The 18,038-nt window shown below is 40.2% G+C and overlaps 1 protein-coding gene across 4 annotated transcripts in view; it reads right to left on the bottom strand.

Moving 5' to 3' along the window:
- Positions 1-412: 412 nt before the first annotated feature.
- stag2b (STAG2 cohesin complex component b) overlaps positions 413-18,038 on the bottom strand; it is a 37,731-nt gene continuing 20,105 nt past the window's right edge. For 3 of the 4 annotated variants that reach the window (XM_023830528.2, XM_023830526.2, XM_023830527.2), the window contains 28 exons: positions 17,590-17,794; positions 17,295-17,446; positions 16,626-16,699; positions 16,254-16,377; positions 16,064-16,162; positions 15,718-15,797; positions 15,500-15,607; positions 14,885-14,996; positions 11,913-12,030; positions 11,264-11,367; positions 11,007-11,099; positions 10,814-10,903; positions 9,286-9,489; positions 9,108-9,178; positions 8,928-9,015; positions 8,755-8,835; positions 8,415-8,507; positions 8,095-8,269; positions 7,679-7,818; positions 7,495-7,596; positions 6,870-7,018; positions 6,491-6,619; positions 6,086-6,291; positions 5,701-5,944; positions 5,299-5,409; positions 4,011-4,137; positions 2,985-3,062; positions 413-2,581 (listed from right to left, as the gene is read on the bottom strand). In XM_023830528.2, coding sequence (XP_023686296.1) covers positions 2,558-2,581; positions 2,985-3,062; positions 4,011-4,137; positions 5,299-5,409; positions 5,701-5,944; positions 6,086-6,291; positions 6,491-6,619; positions 6,870-7,018; positions 7,495-7,596; positions 7,679-7,818; positions 8,095-8,269; positions 8,415-8,507; positions 8,755-8,835; positions 8,928-9,015; positions 9,108-9,178; positions 9,286-9,489; positions 10,814-10,903; positions 11,007-11,099; positions 11,264-11,367; positions 11,913-12,030; positions 14,885-14,996; positions 15,500-15,607; positions 15,718-15,797; positions 16,064-16,162; positions 16,254-16,377; positions 16,626-16,699; positions 17,295-17,446; positions 17,590-17,794 — 3,381 coding nt within the window. In that variant the 3' untranslated portion in view covers positions 413-2,557. The remainder of the gene's footprint in view (positions 2,582-2,984; positions 3,063-4,010; positions 4,138-5,298; positions 5,410-5,700; positions 5,945-6,085; positions 6,292-6,490; positions 6,620-6,869; positions 7,019-7,494; positions 7,597-7,678; positions 7,819-8,094; positions 8,270-8,414; positions 8,508-8,754; positions 8,836-8,927; positions 9,016-9,107; positions 9,179-9,285; positions 9,490-10,813; positions 10,904-11,006; positions 11,100-11,263; positions 11,368-11,912; positions 12,031-14,884; positions 14,997-15,499; positions 15,608-15,717; positions 15,798-16,063; positions 16,163-16,253; positions 16,378-16,625; positions 16,700-17,294; positions 17,447-17,589; positions 17,795-18,038) is intronic. The other variant, XM_023830529.2, reaches the window with a different exon arrangement.

Genomic DNA, 18,038 nt, shown 5'->3' with positions numbered 1-18,038 from the left:
CTTAGTAATCCATTTTTACCGATCAATATATGTGAGAAATATCTTGTTTTGAGGTGAATCAATTTTGTGTAACTTAATGGTCTGTGCTCACAATTTAAACTAAAAGGTCAATGGACAACAAGCACCTTTTCACTTATTTGACATTATAGGTTGCTTCACAGGATCTTCTCAAAAACAAGATGTTTCATGGTGTGCAGTCATAGGTAAATAAGCAATAAATAAAACCAAGTGTGTAGAAAATCAAAGAAATGTGTATGCGCACAAAACAAACAAATTGCAATGCTAAATATTCTTTTAATTGAACTGTCAAAAATAGTATTTTCCTCTTGGTGACAAATCATTTTGGCAAAATTAATTCAACTGGTAAAATAGCTAATTAGTTTAACACCATATAAGCAACACGATGCACAGATTCCAATTTGAGCCACAAAGGTTTAATTCAAGGGTCATTTAAGGTGGGTAAAGACATCTTAAACAAACCTAATCATACTTCAGATTGTCACAACTCAGGAAGGCTTACATCTTAAAAGAGTCAGACAAATACAATAAAATAAAACAGACAGGGATGGTATATGGGTGGGAAAATGTGTGTATGTGTGTGTGTGTGTGTGTCTGTGAGTCTGATTATGTATTTTCACTTCATCCACACATGCTCACCAATGAAGTGGTTGAAAACGAGTAAAAAAGTGCTCACAAAGACTCTTAAATAGAATAACTGAAATCTAGAACCTTATAATACACAGACACTCATACACACGCGCACACACACACACACACACACACACACACACACACACACACACACAGTCTATTCAGTTATTCCATCAATGCAGCGGTAAGAGACGGACTCTGAACAGCATTTCATAGCATGAAGGTATTTACTTACGTAAAAATAATTACGTAAAACACAATATGCCTCACAAATGCCTGCTTATCTACTTTCTCAGAAACTAAGGGTTTTTCATCTGAAACAATTCAGTAACTCAACCTTTGAACATGACTGGTTTTATTTACTTACATGGAAGAGTTCGGCGTGAGAAAACAGTTTAGTATGACAAGCATGTTAAGGCTAAGGCATGGAATGATTAGAAAGAATATACCTCAATAGACAAAACATTTCAGTTAAATGTACATTTTGTACGATAAGTTAGTTATACTTAAGCTTTGTCTAGCTGCCCAAGCACTGCAGAATATTATTCACGTCCAAATAAGATTAAGATTGTTTTTATGTTACAGAATCATATTTAAGGATTTGTGAAATGACATTTCAAATTGGAAAAACTTAAAGCTGAATTTCAAGGGTCTGTTCACATACCTATCATCCAAACTAATTTACATATAAGAAAAAAAGGTATAGAAACCTGAAGACTTTGCAAAGACAAAACAAAAAAAACAATATAAAATACAAATTTAAAAATCTTTCTTAAATGCATGGCTATACATGCATTCATTTTTTTAAAACAGTTTCTTATACATTTCTTAACATAATTTTAGGTTGGAATTTGAAAGTAAGAAAAACTAACTGCACAATTATAAAATCAGCACCAATTTATATAACTTTATTTAAAATGTAAATACCCATTCCAACACTCTAATAAGCCGTATATATGTTTAAAGAAAATCCTTTTCAACAAACATACTCTACCAAACTCTGCTTTGTTTTTTTTTTTGTTTTTTTTTGTTTTATTAGAGACAATACAGTGGCACTGCTGGGGAGGTTCCCATTTGCTTCCTCAATATTAGTCTCTCAAAAGGACAGGCAAACAGTTCAAATCTTTGGGTAAGCTTCATTGATTACTGTGTTGTACAGACATCCTCGGGTTTCCTGCACTGTGTGGAAATCCTAAGAGCAACTGTAGATTAAATATTTCCAATTAATCTGGCCAGCAGTCACCATGCACAAGCGGACCTAGTCATTTTCCTCCTAACCTATAGTCAGTTTGGGGGATACAAAAAAACAAAACAAAACAAAAAAAAAAAAAAAGAACTGGAGGCCTCCCAATTTTGACACACATGATAGTTCTGAAGAATAAAATCAATACTATGATGAGCAATAACCTGTTTATAAATTACTACTTTACACCTGATTACTTACTATTACAAAAGGGCTATACATAAACAAAGTCTTTATAAGTTACAAAAAAGTTTCCCTGTTTTCTATATATTGTTTGTTTTGTTTTTATTTTTATTATTATTTTTTTTTAGAAAATATCAATTCTGAGAACCCATTAATTAAAATGAACAATGCCTTCACACCACATCACATTTCCCTCACTTTTTTTTTTAAAACATACTTAATATATGGCTACAAACAACCTCTTATTCCACAGCTTTCAGAAGTCAGCCAATGTGTAACTACAGGGAAAGCTTACCCAATGATTGCAAACGTTTTAGTAGTTTTAAACAAGTTGTTTCTGTGAACAGCAATGCTGCCTCTGGATGCCCTTAAGTCCATGAATCGTGTGAGAGATTCTCCACGGAGAACACATCTACACAGCATCTAGAGGTTCACGTTAACACATAAGAGTCTTGTCTTCGTACATCATCCAATATTAGCTTAGAACATTGAAACCCCAAGGACCTAGAAGAGAAAAAAAAGTTAGATCAATTCCAATGACTGAGTGAAACCATCTTAATATGTATATCCATAGCAACACAGTTAACATCCATATTATTTCAGTGGGACATGGAATGCAGGGGGGAGTGTGGAGGGGTTTGTCAATTTCCAAAAATAATCTATACACTTTCAATTTTTTATGACCCTTCACATTTCTGTGACGTTTTTGAACGACGTACACCAGTTGGCAGACTAGGTTGGGAACCCCTACACTAGAACATTCTTAGAAACATCCTGTCCTGTACAGCTTGAATTTATTGCCATCTAGTGGCAACAAGAAAGGTATTTTTCTGAAGCGTGAAATTATAGATGTTTTATAACCACATGCATTTCTATACAACATAAAATAAAATGGCTGATTTCTTACAGACTCATCCATGATAGAGGCAGGATCAAAGAAGTCTGGCTTGAGCTCCGATCTCTCACGGCGATTCTTTGACGGTGGCTTAAAGAAAATAGAGACAAGAAAGGTCTTAATACTGATACTTTTTGCATTTGCGTCAGACAGGATAAACTTTATACATAAAATACTTCAAGACCCAATACAGTCAGAACGCTTTGTAATTCACAGATCCGCGAATATTTCATTGGAGCCGTAACTCCTCATGTACGCTATGCAGTCATTTCCATATTTTCACCGTACTGCAGAGCTAATTCATAATCATCATCATCTTAAATCAATATTCATCATTGGTGAGTACCCATACTACTGTTTATTAAATATTTTTAATGTATGTATTTTTGTTCTCTTTTTCGTGGTTAGTGCACACATAGTATTTTTACAACTTATTTCTGTACCTCGTTACGCAATTTTTAATTGATTGAATACCTCTACCTTGTATGTACAGTACATGTTTCCTTTACGTATTTTATTGAATTGTTCCTTGGTTTCATATATGACTTCTGTCAATAAGTTTACTGTCCCATTCGTTTACTCATTTTACCTTACTGTGAATGCAAATTCTAATTCTATGAATTAGTAGGGATAACATTAGTATACTGTAGTGTAAATGTGCTAGTGTGACAAATATCCATTAGGTGATACTGTACTGTACTTTTACAGCAAACATTTTTATTTTTTTTTTTAAAAGGTAATGTATTACACTAACTTTTAAAAGAAATTGAAGTGTTTTGGGAGCACGACTGGGGTCATATTTAGGGTTTAAACTACAGAAAAAGCACATATTACCATTTTTAGTGACTCTACCAAAACATCCGTGAATCCTCCTCATTCACGACAGGTTCTGGAACCTAACCTTGTGAATGTCCAAGGTCTGACTATTTTATATATTATATAAAAAAATAATAATAATAAAAAAATTGAGCCAAATAGAAAACTTTGAACCTTCCTGAAACCAATTCCTGTAGTTCACAAAACTGACTGAACACACACCAGATCAATATCCATGGTGTCGAAGTCCATGCCTTCATTGAGATCTTCGATCCGACCTTCGGATGACATCATCACGTCTTCAACAATTGGCTCTTCATCATCCTCCATGAGGCCAGTGCCACGGCGACTGCAAGAAAGCATAATGCACAACATCAAATTACACGCTGAGGACAACTTTCAGGGACAAGTTGTAAGCATATCGTATAATTACACATATCACAAGATGCAAATATCTTTTAATATTACGCTGTAAACAGATTCAAAATTTAAAATGCATTTTCAATTTTAGATTATTGTTACTGAATGGCATTATTCTCCAACACCAACAGAACTGGAAATCTGTTTTCTTTTGCTATACTCCTGTGCCATTTGTCATCCAATGTGCTTTTCATATGGTACAATACTTCATTTATTCTGGTAGACCTCCAATTTTTTTTGAAACTCTGATTCTTCTACTGACTGTCTAGCCCTACTATATTAAAAGGAATAGACCGTGACATTTATTCATACATATAAATTCTAACCTGAATGCCACTATTGACTGTTTGCATTGTCAACACATGAATCTTTTGTTCTGAAACGTGGAGTACATACATATTGCATTTCCATTAATATCAAGAAGTTTCCTAAAGCTAAGCTAAAATTTAATCATTAAACTAATTTAATTTACCCACTAAAATGCTGAAAAAGTCGCAACAACAATATTATAAATGTACTACAAGAACATTGTTGCTGAAACAAAAGGGGGGGGGGGGGTTGAACAGCAAATGAGAATCGTAGCGTTAGAAATGAGGTAAAAAAAAAAAAAAAACATTTCCTATTTTGCAGATCAACATTTGCATTCATAATGGATATTTTCCTTTACGCTTTGATTGCATTTAAGCTGCAGCTAGGCTTTCGTATTAGTCTAAATAATAGGACATACTGTCAATGTCCCTAAGGTTCTCTGGATGTGTGTGGAAGTTACTCATGTGAAATTCAAGCAAATGCAGGTTCCTGCAGTTACTGATGTGTCACATAGATGCTAAAGTAAAACGTTTTCTGTGTAGTATAACAATCAAAATGTTGTACCTCACACCATGCTATGTTACTCAAGTTTACAAAAATCATATTACAACACCAAACTTAGTGTTTAAATTCTCTCATAATGGCCATGTTACCGTCTACTATCCACTTCCTCAACAGCTGATTCACTGTAATCAATAAGCAGCTGTACTGTGCCATAAGACCAGTGAGCAGGGCACTGCACATAGCTACGGATAATTGGAAGCAGACAGGGCTGCATTACATGGCATGCTGCAGGTTGCTCCGCAGTTTGGCGTAGTTCATGGCGGCCCGCTCCTGCTGCTGCCGGACCTCCTCCTGCTGCCTCTGGGCCAGCATCCAGGTCACCTGGGTACTGCACACAGACCGTAAGTGAAGACCAACTCCAGTGCGGCACTGGCAGTGTCATAGAAAATGCACGTCCTCTTTGGGGAAATGCCAAACTGCAATTAGGACTAGACAAAAAATATTCATCCTTCAAACGGTTTTGTATAAACAAGTACAAAACAACACTGCAACAGTTAGGGTACTATCCTGGGAATAAATGACAAAAGATTCCACAACTGGTAGGTTATATGGAGACTGGCCACGCAAACGTGGGGTTAAGCTGAGGAGGGGTGGAGGAGTCATGGGAGATCCTGCGTACTTGTAGTCCATTGGTGTTTGGTGGTGGTGCTGCTGTTGAGGCGGCTGGGCGTGAGCGTGCTGCTGCGGCTGCGGCTGCTCGGGGGGCAGGGCGTAGACCCCCATGTAGGTGTCCTCTGGCCGTATCCGCTTGGTGTCTCTCATGACGGTGGAGGTGAGGTGGGGTGAGGGCATCATGACAGGCGTCTGCATACCCTGCTCCCGGTTCATCCACATACTGTCACTGCTGCTGCTGGTCTCCTCTGCTGCAACGTGGAAGAGGGGTTTATAAGGCGCCGGGAGGCTCTCTTTCATAAAAATAACTGCGATCAGAAAGGGGGCTGGGCCTTAAGGGGCTGAAATGGGGCCGACGGCAGCGTGTTCGCCCGAGCTGAGGGGCGCCGTACCTTCGGCCAGTTTCCGCTTGCCAGTGGCCGGCTTCGCCTTTTTGCTCCGCACGGTGGAGCCACGGCTGCTGATGCCGCTGATGACGGACATGGTGTCGTCGTCCCCTCCGGCCTGCAGGGAGTTTCTGTAGGAGATGAGGGGTAGCCAGCAGTCCTCCCGCTGCAAGGCCATCTGGAAGGTCATAAACCTCTCCAGGTACAGGTGGCTGGGGGGGGGGGGGGGGGGGGGGGAAAGGACGCCGTTACTTGGAGTGGTAAAACTGAACTACAGCACCACAAGTTGCTCATTAATCTGGTCATAATCCATCAATGTGCTGAAAGCTGGCGGCGTGAAAATTAAAATTCGTGGATGCCATAGTCAACTGCTCCAGCTAGATTATGCAGTCATGAGAATATTTGACTTACACTGTCCTCTTGTCCTGCCGCATCAGCTTGGAGGAGAACTCGCTTAGGATGTCCAGGAAGGCTAGATTGAGAGGAGGGTTGCCTTCTCCATGGGGACTAGGCTCCTTGAATGCAAACTCTATACCATCCCTAAAATTAAGACAAAGCTTTTTACAAAAGCGCAAATGACCATATTTAAAGTATATATATCCATCCATTGTCCAAACCATGCCGCCCCTGAACTATGTGTGTGTGTGGTGTGTGTGTGCGTGTGTGTGTACACAACTTGAGTACAATCGTCCATTCTGTTACATGCTTGCTATAGTCTTATAAATGCAACAACCTTCCTTTTAAGTGACAGATGTCACCGAAAACATGAACACATTTTACAGGGCCTTACTTGTGTAGCATGGCGATAGCTTCCCGGGTCTTCAGCTGATCCAAGCCGAATGTCAGAGAGAAGCGACGGGCCAGCTCCTTGATCCCGCAGAAGGCTGAAGACGAGCGGTCGAAACTGTACCCCAGGTCTGACAGCACCTCGTTGAATAGCTGGAGAAATGCAAGCCATGTTAAATCCAAGAGCAATACAACATCAGCCAAATTTGAAGGGTGGTCAGTCCAGCTAAATATTAAAACTACCAATTAAAAAATAATAAAGACAGATAAAAGGAGAAAGTAGGAGCTGGGTTAGAGTACCACCTCTTTATGGTTTATGGTTTGAGAATTTAGTTATCAGTAAAGGTCTCATTACATCAGCTCAAATTCTTAAAACCAATCATAAAACAAAAAGTAACAGCATAGTTTTTGGTTAATATGAACAAGTGACCGTAGACACTTATTTTTAACCCAGACTCGTTTCTAAAATCAAAATGGCCTCAAAATTTTACCTGTGAAATATCACATGTTGGTCATTACTTTTCCCTTAAATTCAATTCAGTGAAGTGACAGTTCATCCAGAGGAGGCAACAGCCACATGGGTACATATGAGGAAGGGTCAAAATGCTTAACAGAAAATGCACCCATACCTGCTGCAAACTCAATATGAGAGTTTTTGCACACTGGATTTTATCAATCTGCCTTGTTTTGCTCATGGTCTCCTTGATGATATCACCATAGTCGTTGTAATACTGTAAAGAGGGGAAAAAAAACACATTAAGAGCAGACACCAAAAACAGATGCAGAAAACCAGCCAAAAGCAGCCAGTCTTACCCGCATATATTGCTTAAATATGTCCGCTCCAGTGTTCATTTCCACAACGTTATAAATAATAAGTTTGCAGTATGCGGCAAGAAGATTTCTTCTCTTGTGCAATGCTTCAATTTTACCAGCTTCATCATCTTGCTGTCCGTCTGTTTGTATATAGAAATGACACAAACAAAAATGTTATATAAAGCTAATAATGCAGTGGCAAATTTCAATTAATTCCTGCTCCCTCTAGTGGTTGGGATGAATTAGCCTGAAATACATATAAAGCTTTAATTGGCTATGAGGCCCTGAGGTACACATTACATAGAATACTAGAAAAAAAAATGGCTGACATCTTTATGTACCTGCAACTCTAACAGTTGACTACTTTAATGGGGGGGAAACACACTAAATATGTAGGCTAGAATACTACTGTTCACCTGTACTGTTGCTATCGTCATCCTGGTCAATAAACACATGGTCCAGAACAAAGCTGAGTAGCTCAGACTGCAGGGAGGAATCTGGAGAGTAGACAAGAGGCTCGAGCCCATCACGGCCCCCAGACACAATCTGGTGACTGAAGATCATGAGGATGTCACACAGGATAGTGAAAGCCTGCAGAGCCAAAGGAACATCAACACGCATAAATATTCTGCTTCAATTTTAGGCAAGCAGTTCTTGCATGAATTTAAATCTGCTGTCCAGTCCGCTTCTTATTGGCAACTCCTGAGGAATTTATGCAGACTGATTTTGTAACCACCTGCTCTTTGACAGCTGTGTTCACATTTGTTAAGTAGCGCTGGCACATCAAGCAGAAAGCCCTCATCTGCTTCTTCAGTGTGAGCATGTCCTCCTGCGGAGCACAAAGACCTGTCAGCACGTGTGCCACAACTTTAGGTCAATTACTACATGAAGAAACTAAACTTTGGCTAATGTACAGCTGTACCTCATTAACACTTCCCCCCTGAAATTAAACAAGGAGCATGAAAAACAAAGCAATGCCGGAAGTTAATCTATTACAATGAAAATGCTAAACTGCTGCATTTTGCTATAAACCTAGGGCCCTCATAGCTATAAGAAGATGCTGTGTAAATATGTACCTTTTTGGAGCTGCCTTCGGAGACCCTGGCTAAATGCCACAGGATGACATAGTGAGTGCACTGCAAAGCATGGATGACAATCTAGAAAGGACAAAAGTGAATGAAGTTAACCGTGCCTGTTGAGGGGGGATATGGAGACTCCTGCAGCTTGTTGAAGGGTTGGTGCCACTAACCTGCTCTGGCATGTCTCCATTCTCAATGCCTGTATTTAGTAACTTGTATGTGCTGGTGAACAGGTCCCATTTGGAGAGGTCATGTGCACTGGGGAAGGGAGATAATTAATAAACATTCTATGAATTGCATCTAAAAAGTTTGGTTTAACGAAGTCTAACTTTTTCCAGCCTCTCTCTTACTTGTGGAAAGCGGTGATCCTTTTGAGCGTGGACAGGACCTGATATGCGTCATCCTCGTCGAGTTCATCTCCCTGGGTCAAAGGCGAATTTCAGGATCAGAGCAGCACCTGCTTAACTGTCACCATGGAACTCTCCTAGAGGATGTCCTCTTAACACATGGACAGCACCACCCGCCTACCTCCTGCAGGAAGTCCTCCAGCAGCCTGTTGAACTTGTCCACCTGCTCATCAAGCAGCTGGCTGCGCGCAATGTTAACCCTGTTGAAAATGGTGAACTCTTCATTGCAGAGGGCATGGTAGGTTTTGGAACAGGTTTCCAAGACCTCAGTGTCAGTGTGCTTCGCCACGATCTCCCCAATCTGCCGTAACAAAGACTCTAGGTGCTGAGGGAATGAAGGTGAGGAAAAAGGAAAAGCATGAGCTTGGCTAGATTATCTCCATTCACATTAAATGGTCTATAAAAGCACCAATGGTCTGAATTTTTCTTGTAAACCATACCAAATTTTATGCAGTAACATCTTTCAAAAACAAGCGACATAAGTTTGATCTAATGGCAGGTACAGTCGCCCCTCGGTATCCGTGGGGGATCGATTCCAGGACCCCCCATGCATACCAAATTCTGTGGATAATCAAGTCCCTTATATAAAACAGCTTAATACTTGCATATAACTTATATAAATCCTCCTGTATTCTTCAAATCTATAGATTACTTATAATATCTAGTACACTATTGTTTCATGAATAAAGTCAAGAAAAAAATCTGTAAATATTTCAGACACAATTGTTGTACATAGAAAATATAAATGCAGAAAATATAAATTCACCAGTCTCCCTTTCTCTCTCTCTCTCACACACACTCACACTCACTCACACACACACACACACACAAAAACAATACTTCATTCTTATGAATTCAGAGCAGTGCTTGGGTGCATGGCAAATTCAAGTAGCTTTTTGTGACTTTCTGGAACTTCATCCATCCATCCATTTTCCAACCCGCTTATCCTACTGGGTCGCGGGGGGTCCGGAGCCTATCCCGGAAGCAACGGGCACGAGGCAGGGAACAACCCTGGACAGGGGGCCAGCCCATCACAGGGCACACACACACCAGGCACTCACACATTCACACCTATGGGCAATTTAGGAACTCCAATCAGCCTCAGCATGTCTTTGGACTGTGGGGGGAAACCGGAGTACCTGGAGGAAACCCCATGATGACATGGGGAGAACATGCAAACTCCACACACATGACCCAGGCGGAGACTCGAACCCGGGTCCCAGAAGTGTGAGGCAACAATGCTAACCACTGCACCACCATGCCGCCCCATTCTGGAACTTTTTCCCCCTAAATACTTTTGATCCGCGGTTGGTTGAATTTACGGATGAGGAATCTGCCAATACAGAGGGCTGACTGAATCTTTAAATGTATTTTCACTGCTACAACACTGAAACATTTTGGGTTATTTTAACCACTTTTCTGGCCCAACTCAGTCCACAGGTGAATAAGCTACCACTTCCTAGCAGCACATGGGATCCAAGACTATTCAAACAACTGTGCTTGCCTATAATTTACTAATATCTAGACTTTGAATGAACCTGACATGGAGACTTGAATAAATGTCAGGCCTGTCCATTACAAAGTACATGAATAAGCATTTGTTCACACACCCTCCAAGGACTACTGTGATAAAGTATTATAATGCATACCTTTTCTAATCGTCCTGTGGTGTAAATTTCAAGATCAAAGAACTGTGGCAGTTGCAGAAGATTGGTTACCTTCTCTGCATCTACAGAGTACTATGAAAGGGAGAAAGATACAATGTTACAGCAAAAACACAACATAATTCTTTAATTTGCTGGTACAAATGAACTGAAACATTCAAACGAAGAAAAGAGGTACCTTTGCAAGTAACGGTGGCAATGCCACAGCAAAAAGCTCTGTCATTCTTGTGCGATCATCAAGCTGGGTTTTTTTTTCCTTTGCTGTCAATACCTAGGAAATTATTTTACAGAAATAAATCCCACAATAATGAAACACACAGACAGACATGCACAGAATGCATATAGGAGCCTGAATAGTGTAATATGCATGAATGTTGCTTGTGGAAGATTGTAGCAATAGCGTGTGAGACACGGCAGTAAGAGAGAGGCGCTCACCCTCTTTCCGGTCCCTCTGCCTACAGGGGGGTGACACTCTGAGGCCTGACGGATGGTGCAGAGCATGATTTCGATAAGCGCAGTCTCCTGTCGGTCAGTCAAGGCTAAAGGCAAAGACAAGCAACTCAATCATATGCATTCATTACCATCCAAAACAGCAATAGTTTTAGAAATACTTTGTTAAATTTGTAATCATTCACAAAGTCTGGTGCTTTTTAAATTTAAATTTTAATGTGTTCTATAAAATCTTGAGGGTATCAAAACCAAAGCAGTGATTTTGCATTAAATTAGACTTAGGCTTTTTCCACCAGACCAGCTGGCTTCTCGATGGCATCAATTTAAATTACTAAATTTTTCACAGTAACAGGCAGCACGCTGCAATTGATGGAAGTCTTCACCACATTCCTGCTGTGTGCCTTCGATGGCCCAGGTGGTTCGGTTAAAAGGACTATAGGCTAAAATCTATGTTTAATAACCAACTCATCATATACATTTTCAGAACACAAAGCTTTCCCTTAATTTCCTGTTCCTTGTGCATGATATGTACAATCCTGTACTGCACTCATGAATTTGCTAACAGAGGAAACAGCTGATGAGCAAGTTACGATACATCCGGTGTAAGAGGATTCCCGGAGTCTCGTGGATTTACCTTCTTCTCCTGGCAGTGGCTCATCCAGGAGCAGGCTGATCATGCACTCCCAGTCTTTGAGGATATCTGAAGCACACTCCCACATGCTATCCACCAGGTAGGCTGCATGCTCGTGGAGCTGTGGGAATCACACATCAAAGAAACATCAATAAAAGCAGCACTGCTAGGAAACCTGCACTGTCCAGGAATTGCAGAAATACTACCACAGAAATGAAATACCGCACAGTCATACGCTGGAGTCCTGCTATCACCAGGACGCAGTACGAGAGAGAGGAATTTAGCTATGGTTCCTTCACAAAAAGTAAGTGCCAAAACAAAATTGGCTAGAAATCAAATTGTAAACAGCACTCAAATAGACACAATTAATGTAACAAAAGATGTAATTTGAAATGAAGCATCCTTAAAGATGACAGTATTTTAAACCAGGGCTGGGCAAAGTGCAAAATATTGAGTTCTCACACCATGTGGACCATAACAGACAGGACATCAAACTGCGAGCACGGTTTCGAGTTTTACTCTGTCACTGGAATGCATCGCGTTTGCCACAGATTTAACAAAATGAGTAGGGAGAAGAAAAGCCATTCGCCTTCCAATGTATGCAAATATTTTGGATTCCATAGAGATAACCTTGAGCAAAAGCAAGCACAACTTGCAGAAACACTACAAACAGACTCTACAGGGAGATCTGTTCTATTTCTCTACAGTTTATTTTGTGTAGATCTTGCACTCCTTTTATGCTTTATAAATATCGCAATATTGATCACAAAAAATTCACATTGTGATATTTTTCCAACATCGTGCAGCCCTAGTTTAAACATTCAAAAGTAACGTGATTTTTTCATTAATGACGTTTAATTTAAATTTCAAATAATCAATCAATCCATCTTCTGCTTAAAGTCAATGTCTTGGTCAACATAAATAAGTCTACCATTAATGTGAAAAGGTAATCGTTATGATGTTAATTCAAAATTTCTATCCAGTCATTTCTAAAACAGAAAAATACTGTACAACACTAATACAGAGAGCACTTTTCCACCACACCAGGCACCATATTCTTGATACTTTCCCTTTTCCACTGACTTCCGACCAAGCACCAGTACTAAAAGTTCCAGTACCTAAAGTACCAAACTACCTGGGGTACTTTTTTTGGTACTTTGGAGTGGGACTTGCAAATGCTTTCTTCGTAAATTGGTTATGTAAACAGTGTGCCTCTAAACAAACACAAGTGCCATCTTAAAGAAAAGGTATGACTTTGGGGGGGACACATGATAATGGATAGTGCGGACAAATTAAGAAATTCGAGTTTTAATCGTGATCTGGCTGAAAGATCAGGTACAGCAAGATCAGGATGGCATGACGAGATATACAGGAAAATGTACATGCAGTATAATATAGGCCTAGTGGGGGGGCTTGGTGCTGAAAAATTTCCAAACATCACAATGTGATTTTGTAATAAATATGGAAGTATTTATAAAGCAAAAAAAAAAATTAATTAAAAAATAAATTTCTCAAACCCGTCTAGGAACATGATTTAAACAGCAAAGAGGAAAATAATTATGATTGCATGCAGCACTCATGCAAAAAGCAGCGGAGGTAAATTCTAAAGTGATTTTTAAAAAAACATATACTAGATAATCTTTAAAAGGAATAATCATAAAATTGCAAAGCTTGCCAAGTCTTTTTCATATTACAGTAAAAATGTTTTAGCAAAACTTCAACTCCCTGTACTATAAGGTATCTAGCTCACTAGCGATGTAAGAACTACATGCGCATAACATGCAATGATATTAATACTGTACATCTTCGAGCCCTATAATATACTAGTCAGTTTTTATACCAGTGGAAAACCATCAGCTTGAAATACCATACTTTTGGTTCTGTCTTAGCATAAAATAACCTCTCAACAAGCCATTGTTTGCTTCAATCCGCTGTATTGCTTATATTATGCATCTTCCATGTTCTGAAGCTAATTATGAATGACTTTCTGTAAAAAGCTCTACTGCCATGTGCCCTCTTTGCCGACTGAGTCCATGTAGGCTTGGGTATTGTGTACAAGGTTTTAATAATTTTAAATAAGACAAGCAGTCATGATAGTCCATACTACCCAACCGTGGGTGGATCATAAAGCTGGTTCCAGTGCCTAACCACAAAAGACTCAAATACCTCTGATCATCATTGATGGAAAATTTCAATTCAAGTTAAATGTGACCATTCTTTCAAGGATCAGATTTAAACCAGCAACCTTCTGACTACTACACCGGAGCCTGACCTGCTGAGCCACACACCTCACCTACTCATTTGATGTTTTTTCATTATCTTTAAAGTATTTGACACTCTCAAACACACTCAATGTGAAATAACTGTACTGCAGCCTTTCAAAAAAAAAAATTAACTGAAATGTTTTTAAACACGTGTGATTTCTTAAACTTACAAAACAAAAAATAAATTGAACCATCTTTACAACCATGACATTACATTTTCAGGGGACTGGAAAAGCACACAATGCTCAGTAAAACAGGGGTCACCAACATGGTGCCTGCGGGCACCAGGATGTCCCCAAGGACCACGAGTCGCCCTCGGACCTGTTCTAAAAAATAGCACAACTCACCAGTGAGCAGCGCCTAAAATTCAAATTTATCCTGTTCTTTAATCACATTTGCATTTATATAGATTTAAAAATGACAATATCTAAAAAAGCATTTAAAATTATACATGAAGTTTAGATATGCTTAGAAGGGTGTTTGAAACTGGCAGCCCTTCGTATGGCTCAGTACCCGTGAAGTAGCTCTCAGTTTCAAAAAGGTTGGTGACCCCTGCAATAAAAAAAAGACTGAAAACATGACACCTTTCCTCCCATCTGACCTACTTCAGTCTGTAAAAGTCTAAGCTTCCGGAGAGCCAAAAACAGAAATCAACAGGTAAATATCTTCTCGATATATACAATTCTCTGATATTAGCGAATGCAGCTTTACCTCACTTTCCAGGAAGAAAAAGACAGTGGTCTTGATGAGGTTAGCGTTGGGGCTCTGCCGACCCCTCCGTTTGGACACCGCCTCCTCCTCAGCATCCCGGTGACTGAAGAGTCTGCATTAGACAAGGCTGGAATCATCTCTGTCCTCTCAACACACAACAGGATGAAAGACTGATATTACGCTATTTTAATTAGAAACGTGACAAATGGAAAATGGACAAACACCCTCCACAAGAGAATTATTTACCCATTATGCACAATGAATCAGTATTCTTTGAAACAGGACTGAAGCTAAAGGTGCCAGATTTCATCTCAGTAATATTTAGACCATAGGCTTTCATATAATACTCAGCAGATAATGACCATCACTCACAGCCTTAACAGCATTTTAAAAACACCTATAAATGGCTTCTTTATCCAATTCATGAGCACAGGGCAACGTTTTTGGCTGCCTGCTTGATGGCTGTGGGCAATGTCTACTACAAGCCTCACATCTGTATGCCAGGCACATCACCCTTACTGATAAATGTTACTCTGTGATGACAAGATTTAATGCACAGATGAAGCACGCTGATAGAAGAGTGAGTGAAATATACTGCTAAATGGTGATACTCACTTCTTAAAAAGGAACTCTCCAGCTGCTATAGCGACTGGCCTGTGAGCTGAGTAGACCAAGTGATAGACGCTTTCACAGTCTTCGGCAGTAAGGACTTCATCGCTGCTTCTGTAGAAAGAAGGTGGGGGTTCAGGTCAAGGAGAAAGAGCCCATGGAAAAGCCGAAGTTCACTAAGTTTACTAAAGGGTGGTGGTGGGGGGGGGGGGGGGGCGACTTACTGTAACACAAGGGTAAGAAGCTTTATTGCTTGCACTGCAACATCGTACTCCTTGTCTAGTGTCATTGACACAATACGGTCCTGATGGGATGGAAAATAAAGTCAATATTCTGCACAGAATAACTTCTAATATGCTAATGCTTCAACAGGCTTCACTGAACATTAACGATCACTCGGTGAAGCTCTGTTAGAGGTCTGGTGGGCTGGGGAGGAACTAGCATTTAATGCTACATAGGATGGGACCATACTGTGAGGTAGCTAACAGCAATGTCACGCGATACGTTTATCAGGATGAAAGAAAGAAGACTAGCCAACGACGAGACAGCCTCCACAGCACAGGCACTCACCTTGAAGCGGCTGGTGAAAAGCTCTAGCTTGGTGTTCAACTCCCTGTTGTGGTAGAGGCCTTGCAAAGCAGTTAGACACTTCAGTCTCACCTCACCTTGCTAGAAACGAGAGGCAGATCATTAAAACTGGGCTCCTTCAATTACAACCACACAGCAAAACTAGAAATATTCCTTGGGAAGACGGACCCACCTTGTCGTGCATTGTCCAGCCCACGTACTTCAGATAACTGTCATTCAGAAAGGCGTCGCTGTACATCTTCATCCAGACTCCAATCTCCTCGATGCAGATAGCACGGATCTCTGCTATCGCATCACTATGGGGTGACGAGGTCAACATTAGAAGCCTAGACCCCCCATTATATAACATATTGTGCTATAGTACTATTCAAAGTACTGTGCAACGTACTCTTAAAACACAGTATCCACAAACCTAACTGCAGATCAAACAAATCGATATATTAGTTACAACTGCAGTATATCAAACGCACTGCAGTGTATACTGCTACTTCACAAAAGTTAAACAACTTCAAGGAAATGAGTAGCTATGGGGCAATCCACATACCGGTATCTGTGAACAAAAACGCCTTTGAATATTGCATTCATCATGTTTTCAATCTCGTCTTGATTTTCTTGAAGCTGGAAGAAAGACACTGTGAGCCAAAAATCTTCAAATTGTTTCACAACTAAAAACAAAAATTCAACCATTTGACATATTGCCTAGGAGAGAAGAATGTGTTTTGTTGACTAGTACTTAAAAATATATCAGGCTTTTGGTTTTGTAATGAAGACTATGCTCACTGCCATGACATTTTTCAAATTACACAAGCTAGCAGATGGTATCCCAGCAGGCAACGCTGTTATGTAACTCAAAGTTAATTAATACTGCCAGATAAACAGCACCACTCCAAGAGGGCCCTGAGGACTGAAATAAAAATCCTAAACAGTCTCACCGATACACTCCTTGACAGGCACTGCCTTTCCGAGCACAATTTCAGTCATGCATTTAATCTACAGAGGAAAGGTTGCACTTTTTCTTCAAGGCTGGCATAAATTACAGGTTTCAGCTTTCTTACTGTAATACAGTAAACTTGTCTTCTGAGGAATTATCAAGGAGTGCGCTTAAAATAAACCATAAAAATTCCAAAGATTTCTAACTAGTACAGCGAATGCTTTTGAAATATTGAGCAAAGACATAGTCAGAAGCGGCTTTAAGGATGGCTGATTTTTTTACCTCTTTACGTTTCTGCAGCAGAAGCTCCAGTCGGTCGTTTGCCCGCTTGCCGATGATCTTATTCCTCTCGGCCTCATACTGCCTCTGCGTGTTGTCCATGTTGATGCTGAGGTTGAGCGCCACATTCACCAGGGCCGTCATGAGCTTCATGGCTGGAGGATTGAAAGTCAGGGAAAGGCCTGAGTCAACGAAACAAGGTCTGCCCTCCAGAAAAATAACATCAGGGAGCTTCAGAAAGGGAAACCCGGCCAAAATATCCCCCCACATACTGGCTGGCCATGCTGCTGGTTCTCACCTGCTAGTGTGCTGGTGTGACGGAAGGCCCGAACCTGGGAATCTGACAGGCCCGTCAGCAGTGAGATGACAGTGTCCATCATGTACTCATCGTAGATGATACTGTACTGACACTGCCGAACCAGCACCCCGATGAACTCGCAGAAATTGGATTTGAATTTCTTCCACTGTGGCCCAGCTATGGTTAATGGGTAGTCGCCACTGTCCTAAAGAAGCAGACAAGACCGTGTAATGTGCAGAATCTAGAAGGGCAACACCAAATTTAAAAAGAGAAAAACAATTGAGCATTGCAAGATACTTTTACTGAACAGAAATAGGCTACCAACTGAATTCGATCAAGTATATTAATACCTGGAGGGGAACTTAAGCGCAGAAATCAATGTTGATGGAACAATTTAACTGAACCCCAAAATATGTGAACATTATTTTAATTACCTTCATTCATTTTCA

The sequence above is a fragment of the Paramormyrops kingsleyae genome, chromosome 10, assembly GCF_048594095.1.
Source record: "Paramormyrops kingsleyae isolate MSU_618 chromosome 10, PKINGS_0.4, whole genome shotgun sequence".
NCBI classification, from domain to species: Eukaryota; Metazoa; Chordata; class Actinopteri; order Osteoglossiformes; family Mormyridae; genus Paramormyrops; species Paramormyrops kingsleyae.
Note: the sequence above shows the minus strand (reverse complement) of the source record. Positions and strands in the feature narration are given on the sequence as shown.